General features: G+C 30.4%; 2 protein-coding genes across 3 annotated transcripts; one reads left to right on the forward strand and one right to left on the reverse strand.

Moving 5' to 3' along the window:
* The first annotated feature begins 455 nt into the window (after positions 1 to 455).
* Positions 456 to 8,245, forward strand: LOC125073702. The gene is made up of 6 exons (XM_047684682.1): positions 456 to 629; positions 2,998 to 3,119; positions 3,571 to 3,883; positions 5,836 to 5,963; positions 7,210 to 7,426; positions 8,050 to 8,245. Exons 1-6 carry the CDS (start codon positions 515 to 517, stop codon positions 8,139 to 8,141), a joined length of 987 nt encoding a protein of 328 aa, XP_047540638.1. The 5' UTR covers positions 456 to 514; the 3' UTR covers positions 8,142 to 8,245.
* Positions 8,246 to 8,412: 167 nt separating this feature from the next.
* LOC125072576 (protein obstructor-E) lies at positions 8,413 to 18,671 on the reverse strand. Of its 2 annotated transcripts, none has more exons than XM_047683216.1 (5): positions 18,542 to 18,671; positions 12,281 to 12,490; positions 11,373 to 11,561; positions 11,078 to 11,288; positions 8,413 to 8,929 (listed from the first exon to the last, which is right to left on the reverse strand). In XM_047683216.1, exons 1-5 carry the CDS (start codon positions 18,585 to 18,587, stop codon positions 8,875 to 8,877), a joined length of 711 nt encoding a protein of 236 aa, XP_047539172.1. In that variant the 5' UTR covers positions 18,588 to 18,671; the 3' UTR covers positions 8,413 to 8,874. The 2 variants fall into 2 exon arrangements, with proteins under 2 accessions (XP_047539172.1, XP_047539166.1); XM_047683210.1 differs by lacking the exon at positions 8,413 to 8,929 and adding an exon at positions 9,416 to 10,174.

Below are 18,671 nucleotides of genomic sequence, written 5' to 3' on the forward strand. Positions count from 1 at the left end.
AATTAAAAAAATATATTCATATTCAAAGCCAAAAATTACAATGGAATAACTTGTATTTTAAAACGAATTATCAACATAATATATATAGATAATTTAGTATATAGATACTGGTATAAGTAAAAAAATGGATGATAATTACATCATACATTTTACATAAAATTTAAGCATTTTATTAAATTTTATCGTAATAAAATTATACAGAGTCATAAAAGTATTCAATGAATAAAAGTCAAAGCAATAAACTAAACTTTTAATGAAATTTAAAAACAATAGTCCATGATCATAAAAAAACTAACCGCATTTAACAAAATAACCGATAAAGATTTTAACTGAGCAATACACCCGCTTATACTGCAACAAGTATATCCTTTAAGGATGATCTTTTGGTCTTGTCGGTAACCCACGTATGTACTTATGTAGTACTTGTTTTTACCATGCGACGCTATAAAAGCTAGGATTTAGCTGTATCCCTGACATTGCCCTTGTAGTCTCACTAGAGCAGAGTGGTGGGAAAATGAAAATCCTTACTTTGATCGTTTTCGCATACGCCGCGAGCGGCGCCAGAAGTGACGCAAGTCCATTTTTGAATAAACTCACTGAAAAAAGTGCCAGACAGAAGAGATTGCTTTGTAAGTATTTTTTTAACTTGGTTTTTCTTTTAATTAATATTTTTATATGGTATTTAAAAGTTATAAAATATCTTAGTCCTAATGAAGTCTTCAAATATTTTTCAAATAAAGGACTTATCAATATTTCAAAATTAAATGAAACTAAAGTCAATATTTTTAAACTATAAAATATTTAACTTTTATAAATAAATAATTGATAAATTTTCAATTTTATGTTTTCTATAAAAAAACTTATATATTCATTATTTTAGAATACTACCAACTCTTAAATTTTGTACAATATAATTGAACAATAGTTCACTACCTACTAGAAAAATGCACGGACTTTAAATGAAATAAGTGATCACCCAGTGGTCGAAACTCAACTATAATCATTATTGAAAATTAGAGGATTTCGCATGTTTCGATAATCTTGTTACTATTCTTATTTCAAGTTTTTTTTTATTCATAACACTAAAACTCGTCAATAGAAAACGAAAAAGAAAAGAAAGTCGGTTGACAAACGTTTGAGAAAAAGGTATTGAACTGTTTTGTCTTTGTATGTTTATATCTAGACAAGAACATAATTTATTAATTCACGATTTTATCGTCTATCTGTATGTCTTTAAAAGCGGGTGAAACTGAAAATCCCAACTTAAATAATAATATAAATACTAAAACCTTCTCCGAAACGAGCCATGTTTTCCGGTAAAACGTTTATGTTAAGTTGTATATCAATTTAGGTATTCCAAAAATGTCCACTCATTTATTAATATACTAGATTTCAATTTATCCATACACAACATTGTTGTACACTTTTAAACACATGTCATCGTTTTACCATATTTTTTATGTCAGTCACATCTAAAACGATTGCACTAAGACTCACAACAATTATAATTTAATTAACTCATACTCCCGTGTACAATTACCCCTATATTGAGGATACATACATAAATTATTAAAAACTTTAATAATTTTACATGTCTTCATAAAAATATATCCTCAGAAGTCAGCTTCTGAACTGTGTGTTTCTCTTAATTTTTTCTTAAGCATTTATCTTTCATATGATCCAACCGCAAGCTGAACGAAGTTTATTACACTTGTAATTTTATCTTTCTTATAAATTTATTATACACACATCAATAGTCTCCCGGACACTGACCGCAATGCGTCTTTCATGTTAACAAAGATACATTGCTTCGTAATAAACGAAGCCTAGAGCATTATCACTTTTTAATCGAATTGCATCCATTTCTCGTATAAGGAAGGATACAAGAGAATATACATTTACTTAAAATATTACTGTATGTTAATCAGTTATCTTAAGGTTACTAAATTTTCCATACATGTCGGATATTTTGATGGAAATATTAATTATATTTTATTGTAGCTTCGAGAAGAATAATAAAAAAAAACATCCTGTATCTTAAATTGATTGCAAAACGATTCATAAATCTATAGTCTATCTTATCATACGTATATGTAATATGGTTCATATAAAACTTAATGTATTTATAAATAGTCCCAGTTAAAATCACAAATGTGGCATGCTGCTGCGAATGAGGTTCAAATCATCTTTGACATGCTCCAAAGCCTCCTTAACTGCGACTAACATTTCAAAAAATATTGTAACTTATTTGTTGCTACTATTTTTTTATATGCAATTTGAAAGATATTCTTTCACATACCTATATAATAAAAATACAATGGCATCTTTTAAAATGTTTAAACTAGACTCTTACTTAACAAATTTATAGATTTTGGTACATTTTAGGGTCTTTATTCTGTAAAAGATTTCATGTAATTAAATTTTAATTAACTACAGTTGACAAAAATACTTGGGAAACTATTGTTTCTAGATTTATTTTGATATTGCGATGTATCAAACCAACAAGAGAAGTAAATAAAAATCATCAACTGAAAATAAAGCTACATCAAAATAATAATAAAAAAAAAACAAATAAAGATACACTAAAGGCACGGACAACATAAATGTGGAGGCTTAAAATATAACAAAGGAAAAAAATATATATCTGCTTAATGTTAAAAGATAAAGTAAATTGAAACATGTCTTTATAAAAATATATTATTCTTACTTGTTACCAGAAAATTTATGATATCATTAGATTATAGAAATAGAACAAAAGTAGAGTAACAACCAACAGACGATAAAAAGCTCCTGCTGCTTTTTTTCACCCGTTTTTCTTAGAACTGTCGTTGCTTTTTAGAACAGTGGTTCAAAAAAGCTTTATTTTGACAATCAATACTCTTACGGAGAATACATAGATCTATTTTTATTTTTGCAGATTTTATAAGTAAGTATTACAAATATGCAGTAAATCCTTAATAAATATTTTTTAAATTAATATATAATTTCTTTCAACAGTTTATGATGAACAAGGTCGTCTAGTAAAAACCTACGGAAATCCACTTTATCACATTGGACAGAATGACCAAGACAACCTATTCTATTGGAGTTTCTTAAACACATTTTTAAGTCCCATTTTCGTAAGTAACTTTATTTATTATATACAGCGTATTTATTTCCAAAAGTAACAATCTGTTAATATCCCACTGCTGGTCAAAGGCCTCATTTCTCTTTTGAGGAAAAAAATTTTTAGCTTACTCAACGCTAATCCAATGCGGGTTGGTAGATGCACGTGGCAGATTCTCATCCACAACGTTACTCGTGACGTTTTCCGTGACGTCACCAGTGAGCACGAGATGAATTATAAATTACATCCCGGGTCATCAGTTAAGATTTACGTCTTGTAGCTCGTCGTTAATTTTTAAAAAGAAAAAACCACTATCAAATTAATTAATCTTTTATGCGTTTCTTTCTATAAAAATTACATATGAATGAATATTTTGAAATATGTCATTTTTTTTTTTTTAAGTTTCTCCAATACTTGAACTCCGTACTAAGCCTTACATACTCATTATATTTTACTATTTTTAGCCAACAAACTTGGGAAAAACGTCCATTGCTTATATGGTACCAGTCTCCGATGCAGTGATACAGAAGATCAACAAAGATCCTATCTATCAGAACAAGCTCTTCATTCTAACATATAGAGATCCAATAGTGGAAGTCAATCCTCTCTGTGCAGGAAAGCGAGCACAGATACCTTCACCGAATCTCTGCAACAATTTCTTAAACTGCTGGGATGGATGGGCGTTTGAACAGGAATGTCCCACTGGACTGGTTTTTTCCAATGAAGGGTTCTGTGATTACCCCTATAATGTTGACTGCAGAGATAGGAAAATAAAAGGTATGTATTTTTAATAAATAACAAGTTAACTATTAAAATAATTCAAGTAGTTTTTATATTTCTCAAAGATAACCTATTCAATATAGAAAAACTTTAAAAAACAGAAGAAAGACGAAAAGGTATATTGAAAATATCATTGTATTTCATAAGTAAAAAGTGTCGAATGTCAAATATTACCTTACTAATTTAGTTAAGTATTTAAAGTAAAATTTACTTGAACTTTTTTATTTCAACCCAAAACTTACCATCAGACAAAAACATTACTCAATAGTAATATTTAATATTAAAGTGGCCTTTAATTAAAAAAAAAAATAATATTCTCATAAACGATTGTGTTTGTTGAGAATGTTTGGAATATAAAATACTTATATATTTTTTTATTTCCTGCTGCAAATTGATTGACTCGTTAATATTAATTGAAAGGTTTTGATTAATACCTACTTTTAGTCTTTACATTTTTCCTTATAATTGATATATATATGTAAATGTATATATATCAATATACCTTCGATTCTTAGAATATTATAAAAGCGCCTGCTTGATACTTATATAATTCTGTACCATTCAATCGTAGTATAAATAATAATAATGAAACGTTAAAGTAAAAATATTAGAAGTACAAGATTCAAATTTAATGAATATTTTAAAGTAAGTTTTACAAAACGCTTACAATCAAGTGTTTATGAACATTTCATTTTATATCTGGGTGGTAGGGCTTTGTGGTGGTGGTGGTAGATCATCATAGGGATTTGGGCATGTATACCTTTCATCAATTATTCATTCACTAAATATCAATACTTTTATACTACTTGTATTCCAGTTTAAAGTTGAGTGAGCCCGTGTAATGTGTGTACAGGTGCAAGGTTGCGTCTGAGTCCCATAAATGCCGGCACAATGGTTAAATATGTTTTACGACCACGGCTTCATTTCATCTATTTTATAGAAAGTCGTGATCATTTACCATCATTAGCCCTCCTACCTTCCGCATTTAGTATATTTACGACATAGATACGGTAAAACAAAGGCTAATAAAAACTGATATACATTTATGTAAATTATCATAAAAGTTTTTTGTTTATTCGTTGAGATCATACAACTTTTACAACTTAGGAAAAAACATCTGTTGTGTTTTAAGCTTTTGTGTAAATGTTAGGTATATTTGTATGTGTGCATATTACGTCTCATAACATATATGACGCATTTGTTCTTTAAATTAATAATAATAACCATATATGATTAAATAAAATTGACAAGATGTCGTTTTTGCTTCTAACAAACACTAATTCTTTATTTTATTTTTTTGTCTTACTTTTATAGTTTTTAATGTTTGACTGTTTTTTGTTGGTGGATTACAACCTTGTTTATTTTTTTTAAGTTGGTAGTATTTTGCCCAGACTTTTCCCCTTCTAAGAATTTTTGGACATAAATTATGACTTAATCAGTACTCTGCCCAAAAAGCTGTGTAGAAAAAATCGATGCTTCAGCGGTAAAGCCTGTTGCATCATACAACCTTTTTTAAATAAGTATGATTTAGTATTGATATTCAATAATAAAAAATAATCATTTTATATACGAATACCTATATCGTTTAAATATTAGTAGCAACATAGTTAAGTTTTAGAGACGAATATATTAAAACACTACGATAAGTCTCCTAACTTATCTTCCGTCTCGTATGTTTTGAAAACAACTAATGTTTTATAGGGAATTGTTTATCATTAAATTTGTTTGTCTAAGATTTTATAATATTTGTTAAAAAATATATTCCAAAAACTTCCTTCATCTAAATTTCCTTTAGGTTTTATATTATTAATGATAGTTATTCCATTGATGATAGTTAATCCAATGAGTATCGCCTACGATGCCATTTTAAGCTTACGTCCATAAAATCTTATATAAGCATACAATGGTTTTTTTTATTTGTATTTAACGATTTGCCTATAATGCCACAGATCCACGACCACCCTGCAGCAAGGACTTCGAAGCGTTCAGTAACGAAGCAGACTGTAACGAATTTTTCGTGTGCGTAAGCGGTCTTCCAGTCAGGTTCAAGTGCCCCGCGGATCTCGTCTATAGCGAGGTAATTATTATCTTATAAAAGTTTTCACGACATGATTTGATACTTAACAATATGAGAAATCAAAATAAAAATGAATTAATAGACTAGGGTACATCATAAGCTAAAAAATATACAAATAATAAAAATAGATCGAATTTGATATATTTTCTTTTCGGATCTACAAAATTTAATCATCTTCACTAATATTATAAATGTGAAAGTAACTCAGTCTTTCTGTCTGTTGCTCTTTAACAGCCATACTACTGAACCGAATTTAATGAAATTTGGTATCAAACATTCTTAAGCTCAGAACTTAAATATAAGCTACTTATTTATGTCTAACAACTGACGACCAGCCCCTAAGCGAGCGAAGCCACGGGCGACAACTAGTATTAAATGATCAATTGTTGGTAATCTTCCTAGCGTAAAATTCACAATTAAGTTTTTGTCGGTATTATTGACACAATTAATTTACAAAATGTACACCGAACTGCTTTAGGTTAATTTGATCTTACAAAATTATGTATATTAAATAATCAGATAATTTTAATAAGATTAAAACTTCAATAGCATAAGACCTTGGAGCACAAAAAGGTTAAAAAAAAAGATATAAAATACTTAATATTCTAAAGTATGCAATCGATCCGCAAATCCTGTGTAGATGAACAATTTAATCCTAGATAACAAGGTCACTTGCCTTTCTAATCAAGACACCGCATCATTTTTATTGTATACTTCATTAACATATTACGTGTACCAGAGGCTGAGCGTGTTGTTCGTCACCTACGCAGACGAGCCTTTGGAAGAACAAATACAATTTTATCATATCCATTAATTAATTTATTTCTTTTATTACTTACAATAACATATATACAAAAACCTAGTCTTTTATATAAAATAAGGTCAGTTTGTCTATCTATTCTTCAAATGAAATCAAATCGTTCGTAGAATTCGTTCAGTTAGGGTCGCAGCTGCGTATTAATATAGGTTTTTCATATTCTTAACACATCTGAAAATATATTCGTATTACGCCCCAGTGCACGATCATCGGCGTTGGTACTTCAAGCTATAAATGAAACAAAAATGTTTGTATTGGCTTTGACCATGTTAAATATCACAGCTGTTTCCCAAGATGACAAATATTTTGATAATGTTTTTTCGATAGAAACATCGGCATATACGTAAGGGACTATAATTGCAATAGAATATTTTTTATTTCGTTGCAATAATTGAAGCTATTCTAATATGCATTCAAATTGTTTTTCAGAATCTTGGAGTATGTGACTATAAAAGTAGAGTTCAATGCAACGTCACTTTTGAAACGACAAAGACTCCATCAATCACACAAATGACGCCATCGTCTTCAGAAGCAAGCTCTATACTACAAAACGTACCTGGATTTACAGCACCAGCTATTCCATCTTCAACGACAGTTCCCACAGATAAGAAAGTCGTGTTAAATAAAATGGAATATAATACGCAAAGTAAGACATTTTACTTTTTAAAGATGCTGTCATTATAATGTAATATATAATGATCACCAGAATCGAAGCTAGATATTAGTACTTCTAACATATGATGATAAGATGTCAATGTTACCACTAAATCAGCAATACTTTTTATTTTAAAGGCTATGTTCTATTTCCAAGAGACATGACACCTTAAATCTCATGGTTAAAAGGGCATTGAGCTTGTAAGAAGAACCTTATAAACCGTATAGAACCAATGTGTAAGAGCGAATTTGGCCATAGCCAATGGCATTAAATTGTTCATTCAATAATGACATTATAATTCATCTATAAGCGCTTAATTTTGAAGCTAATAAGAATATTACTGATTCTTTGATAAATATAGTTTGTAGTTTTTTCTAAAAAAAAACCATCAATAGACCAATGTGGTTGTCGATACTGCCATAACCAGGATTAATATTTTGTTTACGATTTATTGAGATAAACTAAAAGTTAATAATTATTACATTTATTAATCAGAAGAGGAGTAACTATGATGATATGATCTTTGATCTGTCACCAAGACATTATTTATCTAGAAAGTGTCCAAGCTTATACGATCTTTAGTCATATTACAAGTATAACACTTTTCTTTCTAGCTTGGTCGTCTACACACGTCGCTTTTTCTCGTCAAGACGCCATTCGCCAACTTGGGCTCAGTCGGATGGACAGAGTTAATGAAGCTAATTAAATATCACTAATTTTTTGTAAGGCCTATAATATTTTTGAAATTGTCTTTTTTACTTCTTTATCAATTGTGTGTCTTTTAATTTTCTATATTGTACTAAACTATCAGTATTAAAATAATATAAATAACTACTGTGTTTTATTGTACTCAATTCAATTCAACTTTGTTATGTATAAAAATTAAAAACCTGGACTTGGTAATTTCTAAAAAAGTATATTTAAATTAAAGCTTCAAATTAATCTATTGACATTTTTATAATAAATGAAAAACTTTGTTTGGTTACGACTTTATTTACATTAATTCATAAAAAAATATTGACTTATTTAAGACTTACATCTAGATTAAATGACTAAAACATTGTTCATTTCGACACAGCACCACGACATATGGTACCATGTCAAAGTGGTTACTTTGAAAGCGACAAATCTTAACATTTTTTGCCAACAATTAAATTTTCATTTTCATGAAGTTTAATTTTTTGACAAAAAACTGGAAAACATATTTAAAAAACAAAAGACGTCGCAATCTTCTAATTTTTTAAATCTCATCCGACTCGAGCGCCTCTTCAGACTGACCTTCAGATTAATTTTCTGTGCTAATTATGTTTTTTTTTGAACATTGAACTTATATAATAATCACGATTTTTAAACTTTTCTAAAGACTGAAGAGGGCTTTACTTTTTAAGCAAATCAAAAGGGTTTAACTTCAGTCTGTCCTTGGAGTCGCTCCTTGACATTCAGAATCCCAACTTCTTGAGGGCCTTCAAGTCGACGTCACCGTAGTAATCTTCGCTGTAAAACAATCAAAAAAGTATTATAAAAATGCTCTTACCTATTTCATTCTAGACTTCAAGCAAAAAAGAAAATTATTCATACAAGTCTTAAAACAGATAACAAAATTTTGTTTATTACACAAATAATTACATATTTCGTTAGTTAATTTCCAAATTAAAATTACCATTAAAATTTCCGGTAAAATGTTAGAAAAATTTGCTTATAACCATTAAGATTTATGAAATACGAAGAAACATACCTCTTGTTAGCAAAACCGTCAATGGTTTTGGTACTGTTGAGCAAAAGGCTGGCGAGTATTACTAGTTGAATATATACAGACTAAGAGAACAAGAAATTACTGAAAGAGATACAAGATAGTATTAAAATGTTATTAGAAAGTGAATGCAGTAAAATAGGAATTAGAGTGGATGTGAAAGTTTATGTTACAGGGAGACATCGTGCATTGTGCAACTATAGAAGAACGAAAATCACACAACATTATAATTTTTTTTATATATTTTGTTTATTTTTATCACTAAACATAAATCTTAAGTATTACAGTTTCTATATCGAACAACAACACTCAGTCGCAGCGAGAAAACAGTATATAAGTTATTTACAAGGCCGTGGCTGGTACAATCGGAATGTTGATTTTGAGTTAGAAGTCCTGTTGCATCGTTTCACATCTTAAACTCATAAATGCAAACCCATTTTCAAACAGAATCATCTTAATAACAACAAAATACAATTCTATTATAAAAAAAAGCATGACGTGGTAAAATTAGATCTCGGTATTACCTAACAGGACGCTTTCAAATCTACGTATAATATAAAATAAATATAGCTACCGCAGTATGTTTTCTACAAACTTTCTAACCTGCCTTCCGAAACTGTTATCAAAGGTTACAACGAGAAAAGTATTTGGCAATTGGAAATGAATACAAATCAAATTGGCTTCACTCACTTAAAATATACGAATTTGAACCTGAAATTAAGTCTTGAACACATCAATAGCAACGTTTTATTAACTGAGCTGTGATTTAATATGAAAACCTGTACAGGTTGTAGTTGCTCGTGCTGTGTTGGGACCTTAAAGTTGTGAGTATTATAAGGTTAGGGGGTGGGAAGTTGAGTATTTAGTTTTCTTTTTGGGGGCGAGGTTTGATCTTGGGCTGGGTGGAGTGTGCTCCGCTGCTCTGGAGGCCGGCGAGCAGTTCGCTCTTGCGGATTGACTTCAGATCCAAATCGCCGTAGTAGTCCTCGCTGAAAAGGTACGCCAACCTTACTACCTCTCGTTTCTACCAACTAAATTACTCTAAGCTTTATATTTTAACTTTTATATTTTCGCAATCTTATATAAAAGGATATTACAATTCTAGCAACTTTTACTACGAGAAGTTGTGACTAAGAGTATCGTTAATTGTGTAACAAGAACTCGTTCACAACGCTCAATATCGAGTGAACTGCCTTGAAATGGCAACAAGAATACTAAAACCTATCCGCTCGCTTTACTCGAGAAATTTTATTTTTCTTTATACTATTGAATTGGTTCGAAAAAACCCAAGAAACGACCTTCATTTGTATTAATTTATACCGGTACAATTGATTTATTTAACGAATTACGTGCTTTTTATAGATAATAGTAAATCGGTGTTAATTTACGTAATGGCGAGCTTAATTTTAGACGTCGTCACAAATGTTACGTTAGATTAAATAAGCGCTCATTATCATTCTCCATTACACGTCGGCATTGACCACGAGCTGTACGTGAATAAACCATAACATTAACAACCCTGGAATCTTCTTCATCCTAGTAGACTTCGTGTATGACCTAAACATTTTACATCATCTGTAAACGGCGTAACGCTTTTTTTACTCCAGTATTTAGATGGACGTGCTTTTGTTTACCTTAACATTATTTATATTATTCTTCATACGCATAATATGTACCGATCGCAGTAGAATGTGCAGATGTATGGTTAGTCACAAGGAAGACAATGGGTTACAGGGACAAAATTAAAGTTGTTATTTGACTTTTAAAACACCACCAGTGGAATCCAACTAGTGAGTTTAGAAGTAAATAGAGTTCAAGTTGTTTAGTCAAAACTGTTTTACTTGAACGAGAAGGTAAGTTCACGAGATTAGTTTAAGTGTTATAAAGCTTACCATCCGGGAACATCTTCGGGGTCTTCGCAGTTACCAGTACCATCAGCATCACCGATTTTGAAGACGGTTCCGATCGGGCAACCGTATTCACGGGCTACTCCCTCAAGACAGATGTAGTATTTGCGGCAATCTTCGGGGTGGGCATGACGACTGAAAGATCCAGCGTTGGAAACCTCACCAGGGGCGGGGCAAGAGAAACCGTTTGCTACTTCTGAGAAACATCAGATGTATCGTTATTATCAGGTCAAAAAGGTAACCAAATCACTTCTTGATCGATAGCTGTACTGTAGCTCACCTTCGTTCTTGCACTCAGGGACCTGGTCAGCCCACATGCACACACGGGCTTCTCTGTCGTAAGCGAGTCCAGGACTGCACTGGTAGCGGGAAGCTTCACCGTTCCAGCAGTTCCAGAAAACGTCACACTTGGCATTGTCAGCGAAGATACCGTATAACCGCGTGCAGTGGGGAGTTGAGATTGGGGGCTCTGCAGACATAAGACAAAGTTAAATCTTTGTCAGGAACAATATTATATATGGTAACCAATAATCAATGTTATTGGGCGTAGTCCGAGTAAACTATACAGGAACTTTTGTATCTAAATCATAATAAGAGTATCTTCGACTTAATATATTACCTTAGTGACCTATTGAGTCACATAATAATATTTAAATTACACAATATTATTAACATTTAAAGATTTTTTTCTAGTTCGTTTTTAAATACTGTTACGTAGACCAATTTGAATAAATTTCACCAGTTCAAGGCTATTAATATAGAACGTATTATGGAATTTGTGCAAACGTAAATGTCAAATCTTCGTATCCATCTGTAGGCATTAACCAAGTGACCTTCAGTTACATCCTGGTAGGACTTGTTACACATTATTATCATATATTCTCCAACCTTGACCATTAATTGTTATTAGTATTATTTTAATGTATGATTAATAATTAATATCTCGATCCTTAAAATGAAATTGTGTCGCTGTATTTCCGCATTGCTTACAAGGTCAGAATAATCTTGTACATTAATATTTCAAGCAATTGTCATCAAGGTACTAAAATTATTACGAAAATCTTTGAACACATTCAAAATTTATTTTAAAAAGTTGGAATGGTATTTTGTTTACGTGTTTTTTTTTTGTCAATATCGTTTATTTTATTGTAATTTAAGTAAAAAATAGTTGAAATGTTTATAACTCACCAAGTTGTGTCCTCTCGCCGCACTCGACATTGTGGAGGTAGTCACAGTTTTCAGTCAAATACTTGGAGTCAGAAGCATCGAAGGCGAGCCCATTACCGCAAGTCTTCAGTTCAGCGACGCCGTTGTCACACTTCCAGTATTTGTCACAAGAGATGTGGTGAGGGTAGAAGCCGAAGTCATCGGGACATTTGAAGGATTCTTGGGCAACAGCTAAACAAAAGAAAATAACATTAAATATATTTCAGGGTAAAAAAAATACACATGACATTAATACAAGTGTTAGAAAATAGACATTCGTTTATATTTAAATTAAATGAATAAAATATACATATACAAATAAACCCAGATAATCTCAAATCGTCTTCTTAAATTCATAATGTAGTTTCGAAACAAGTCACCTCCAGGTTATACTCAGCTGTGATTATAGCACGCAACAGATTTTGCAACATACCGGTCGCGGGCAGGGCCGCTCTTTCTCCGCGGAATGCAACGCGACAAACTTGTGTTGAGCAACGTACTAGTCACTAACCTACTCATTGTTACTCGTACCAATTTTCGATTTATCAGAAAACCGCCGCTGGATATGAGTTATTAATATCCTAAACGAAGTCTCACTAATTATCTAAGTTTCACCAACAAAAAGAGCCCAATTAATTTATTAATCAATTACTCACGACTGCTATGCTTAAATGTTTTGTACTAATTATATTTAATTACTTAGCATGTTGTTATACTTCTTAAAAAATATAATTCAACTGGAAACAATTATATTTCGGCTCCTTATAGATTTCTTTTAGAGATTTCCAAGTATTTGATTTGTAAGAAATCCGTTAAATATCAATTACGTTTCGTTAAAGTAATTACGTGTTTCTGTGTATCTTATGTCATGTTATACCGGTTATGTACAAGTTGACATTTGCAAAGAAGAAGAACGTCTAAGGTATTTCGCAATACAATATGACATTTATAACTACAAACATCACATGATGTAATGTGAAAATTGCTAAATTAATGACGAATATATTATGTCTTTTTTTGACATTTGAAATTTTAATATTTAGGAAGTAATAAACCTAATATTCCTAATAAATTAGATGTAAACGTTTTTGAACGAAACGGTAACACGTCACAATTTAAAATTGTTTTAGAACAGACAAGGAATACTTAAAATAATTATGGACGTTCACTTTATTTGTTGCATACATTAAAAAGCACTGTTTGGAAAAAAAAACAAGTAAGTTAATTTTCTATTCAAAAGTTGCCATAAACTCATCTACATAAGCGAAGGCAGCCAGTCTCGTTTATTGAAATTTAACGGAAGCGAGGTTAACAACTAACACATTCCACAAGATTAAAACTTAATAACCGCAGTTTGAAATAAATCAATTACTAATTCCGGTCAATGTATAAAATTGTCACTTATAAACAGCGTTTATAAAAATATTACTTTACAATCTTACGTGTTCAACATTGAATACAATATAAAATACTACGATTTAATCGTCTTGATACTAGTTAAAAAAAATTATCTCGCTGTTTATTCGTATCAAAATATTGAATAATTTCATATTTCGTTTTAAGAGAAAGCATGTCATAACCTATATTTTCAAGGCAATATATGATGTGTGTAATTAGCACTGCGTATGCACAGTGGAGCTTTACGCAAGCGACACCCGAGCCCTGTGGGTCGAGCGTACGCGCAGTTTGCGGCATGACATAATTACTGATCTATGTCGAGTACATTGTATAACAGTGGCAGGTTGTATTATTTGCATGTTTCCGTGACACAAATACTTAGCTTTGATGTGGTTCGACGATTGTCTATAACATTCTTGTTATTCGTAATTAATTCGACCTTTAAAATAAGCTAGGCATAAATGCCATTATGATTTCGGAAATTCGAATTGAACACAATTTTTATAAAGATTTTTAATTTAAAAAAAAATTAATACACATAATTTTGTATTTTAGCTCACATATTACCAAATATAAAAAATACGAATTACATAAAACCGATCATGATTATGTAAATATTTATCGTAAAGGTCATAAAGTGTTAAGTGGTACAGTGAAAGTTTACAATTGACGCAAAACCAGCTTAATGTGGGTGTAACTTTCGATTTCCTTAACATCTCGGCGCTCATCACGACCACGATTGACCTTTAGCCGAATTTTTAACAAACTTGGTCGATTATGTAAAATGTCATCTATTTACATATATTTATGTTACATTTTTTTTATTTGCATAATTAATTTTATTAGATAATTTAATACTTTGAATATATTACTGTGTTAGTTACGAAACAGGTGAAACAGGAGTTATTTATATATCAGAGAACGCGTGCTTAAAATTTGCCTCTCGGTATTAATCTCGGTAAATCTCGGTACTTTAACGATAAAACCATTAAATTGATGTATTTTATAAACAGTTAGCATTATTGAGACCTTTTATAGATATATATTTGATCGTATAGTAATAATATGTTTGTCTCAAGTAAGACAAAATATATAAGTAATATAAAACCAGACCTGAATCTTATGGAAGCTTTATGTAACATTTAAAATATGATTAGATAACAGTTATTGTCGAGTGTGTAGTGAAAGGAGTTTGGATTTCTCTCAGCACAATTACTTTGAATTTTAAATTAAATTAAAACATAATTAAAATTCTTTATTTTTAATAAAAAATATTTCCTCGTTGAAATTCGTTACGATAAAGTTATGGTAAGATAAAATCTATGATCCTATAGCACTCATTTTAGCCGATGATTACAATAATTATAAAAAAAAAGGAAAGATCAAATATTAACATTTAATCTTTCCTTTTTTTTATCTCGTAAGCGGATATAAAAAATACATTATGTTGAAACATGCATGAATCAGATGAAATTCTATCACATATATATGTATATCTACTAACACTCTCTTTAGGTGAGGAATTATCTAATAGTATAATATTTAAAGTCTAATTAGTTTACCTTAGAAACGTAATAACAATATATTATTACAAAAAATTTGTTTTAGGTCACAAATCGAAAATAGATTTTACATGTTTTTTTTTTAAATTATAAACGAGAAAAAAATTAAACAGTACTAAGTATTCACGGTAATCATTTAACACGTCTTAGCTCGTTTAAGTCTCGTAACAGTTACATCATCTTAAATTTAATTTTTCGCACGACTTCATCACTTAAACCACACTATACATTTTTTATTCAACTACAAATAATAATGAAAATGTGCTCTGTGAAAAGTCGCGTTTACACATAAAAATGTGAAATTGATACGATATAATATGCTGCCTGATTTTCTCGATACATTAAAGTATTATCAATTTATAATGATAAAAGTTTTATTTATTAAATACAAATTAAATGAAGTATTTAAATAAATACTTGTTTAATCTCCATGATGAATTTCATTGATTCGCATGGATTTCCATACAAAAGATTGCAATGTGTGTACCTGAAGAATAAAAACAATACAATACAAGGGCCGCGTGAGTCTATTTATATCATCGTGTCGAAGGACAGACAATCTCCGACGAATAATACCAGTATAAGCTCGAGATGCTTTGTGATTGAATATAACACTATTTATAAAACGTGACATATACAATATACACTATAATGTATTCGCTTTATGTGTCTAAAGCCTTGCACGGATTCTTCGAATAATCGATAACGAATTAGTGTACTTAGGACTTTATCATTTTAAATTTTCAACATATTTTAATATCAATTACAATGAGCACCGGATATGTATACCGTTGAAGGACGTACTGAGTTAGAATGATTGTCGGTCGGCCTCAATGTCCTATTTGACGACTCATAACTGTAAAGTGACTTACGGAAATGCATAGCTACAATATCGTTTAATTACGTATAGTGTCTAACTCACAACCTTCATACAAGAATGAACAGAATTACAGCGTATTGTTAGCTATGGGTATCATTGTTGAAAAAAAAGAATTTTTGTGCACAAAACAATTAAACTTCCGTTGCATTGTTTCGTTTAGAATCACCAATTAAACATATATTTTTTAATCCTACGTTCAGTAAACCCCTTGATAATAAGGTCATCACCGCTATATATCTGCACGGAACAAAAAATAAATATTTCGTATACCGTTAATACATCGCCAATAATGAGAACTAAAACGTTTTGTCCTGTCCTAGTAACACTGGCTCTCTCACCTATCAATGACGGTATAATTTTAATAGCGAGATAATGTTCGAAATCTAATAATAGATCTGAGATTAAATGATGGCCTCGTGCGTCTGTGCACTCAACCAGTATGATCATTTTCACCGAGTTTTCTTTATTCTTGAGAAATTCAAACACGCACAGCGAGACTGTATAATTGAATACCTTCACGCAATAATAACTTTATGAATATTTAATTTTAATGACCATAAAATTTCGCGATCGATTATTTTGTGAACGTAAAATCGTAATTATCTTTACATGTCTTTAAAATATTCTTTTCAACCAATTTGTGCTGTTACCCTTTGTTGCAACTTCGACATTATAGTTATCGGTTAGCACGAAAAATTATTTCGATACGATCTATTTACGAACTATTTAAGAACTTTAGCAATGATTGCCTTATAAAATATAACTTAAAAAGTATCTTACGCAAATCATACGTAGCAATTTCGTGAGAACTGGGTACGTGCCAAAAATAACGAGTGATTGTAAAACTCCATAATCGAATCGATGAAAGGAACAACGTCCTGCTAGGATGAGTAACGATTTAAATTCTATTACTGTATCGTAATAACTTTTGCATAATAAATATATACTTCAATATAAACTTATGCACATTGTGTCATATTCACCTACGGCGTTACAAAAAGTAATAAAACAATGAGATTGACAAATAAATAAACTATTTCAAAAATATTTATGAAATATGTCATTGAACTTTTATAAAATGTGTAGATATTTCAAAACGATTAAGCTATTCAAATATTAATTAATAGTTTATTATTTTTTTATATAGTTAATAATGTAGTAAGCACTCATTAATTTTTAAAATGAACGTTTTATCAAGTGTAACATTAAGAAATTGAACTGTCAACTGTTTACGTACTCTTTTTTTAATATAATTTTGACAAATAACTTCATAAAATAACCAAATAATTATTTTATATTTAGGACGAAAATATAACGATATATTTTTAGCTTTGATCGATTTTATCGATTTTATCGATCGATATTAACTTACTATATTTATTATAATTATAGTAAGTTAATAGACTTGAAAGTGTTTAATATTGGTTTATGTTGCTCAACGATTTATGTTACAAAACATATAAATTATGAATGTATAAAAATATATATGCATAATTTAATATGCAAGTATCATTAGAAATGTCACGATAAAGATTTTTTTTATACATTGATTTATTTATTATCTTGTATTTACGGGATATATTTTCTTAATCGATTGTAGATTTTTTGCTATATGACATGCTATGCTTTGTATTTATATTTTGGTACTCAGTATTATGCAATTCAATGTGTTGGTTAGAAAGTTAATGGGGGCGATAGCATTAATTGCTTCATTTATCTGATTACGTCGCTTTAAGATAAATTGTGGTGTAGTATATCTAAGTAACTTAGTGACTATTTTTTAAATTATCTGGGTTATTAATATAATCTGAAACATACTTAATCTCAAGAAATACATCTGAATTTAAAAATATTACTACTTTTTTTGAAAATGAACGTATATATTATTCAATCTGAGATTAGCTCAATATGAGTAAAATTGATATTTTTTTTTACTTTTAAGCTGTTGGAATATTTTTTAAGCACAAGTTTCATTATTAAAAGCGAATGAAGAAGCGGAAAAGCGGCAGATGATGTGGATATTTTATATTTGCTTACAATTATTTTATCCTTTTTAATGTATTTTTTTTTATTTATTCATGTGAAAATGATTATGAAAACTCATCTTCGGAGTATTATATTTAAATGAATGATGAATGCTTTTTCATGTGATGTTATCTCCACAACAACATTGACCACCCAAAGGGACACGCAATGCATGTCCATAGAGCGAAATGACTGCAATTTCTATTCATAGCACTTTCTGCTGCAACGCAAGCAGTGTGGAAACCAATATCGATAACACTAACAGCTTTCGCGTTCGCAATTATAGACTGCGATCGCATATTGACACAATATCGATCCTTCTTAACACACACTATCCGCTCGCTTCGCCGCACCCTAAATATTTCAAATTCTACGTACCCACGCCGAGGGCGGCTGCTAGCACTAATAAACACCGTGAATTCATGGTTAAACAATAAGTCCTTGCACGGGAGTAGTGGTCACTGTAACGTTCTAGCACACACTGCGGGCGGGTGAATGGGCGGTGGAG

The sequence above is a fragment of the Vanessa atalanta genome, chromosome 2 (assembly GCF_905147765.1).
Source record: "Vanessa atalanta chromosome 2, ilVanAtal1.2, whole genome shotgun sequence".
Classification (NCBI taxonomy): Eukaryota; Metazoa; Arthropoda; class Insecta; order Lepidoptera; family Nymphalidae; genus Vanessa; species Vanessa atalanta.

Bases quoted from the DNA above. Each gene is read 5' to 3' on its own strand.
- LOC125073702 (XM_047684682.1), top strand. From the start codon at position 515: ATGAAAATCCTTACTTTGATCGTTTTCGCATACGCCGCGAGCGGCGCC. The intron at 630-2,997 runs GTAAGTATTTTT...TTCTTTCAACAG, and splicing joins CAGACAGAAGAGATTGCTTT to TTTATGATGAACAAGGTCGT. The intron at 7,427-8,049 runs GTAAGACATTTT...TTTTCTTTCTAG, and splicing joins AATGGAATATAATACGCAAA to CTTGGTCGTCTACACACGTC.
- LOC125072576 (XM_047683210.1), bottom strand. From the start codon at position 18,587: ATGAATTCACGGTGTTTATTAGTGCTAGCAGCCGCCCTCGGCGTGG. The intron at 12,491-18,541 runs GTACGTAGAATT...TCTTTTGTTTAG, and splicing joins AGCAGCCGCCCTCGGCGTGG to CTGTTGCCCAAGAATCCTTC. The intron at 11,562-12,280 runs GTGAGTTATAAA...TTATGTCTGCAG, and splicing joins CGGCGAGAGGACACAACTTG to AGCCCCCAATCTCAACTCCC.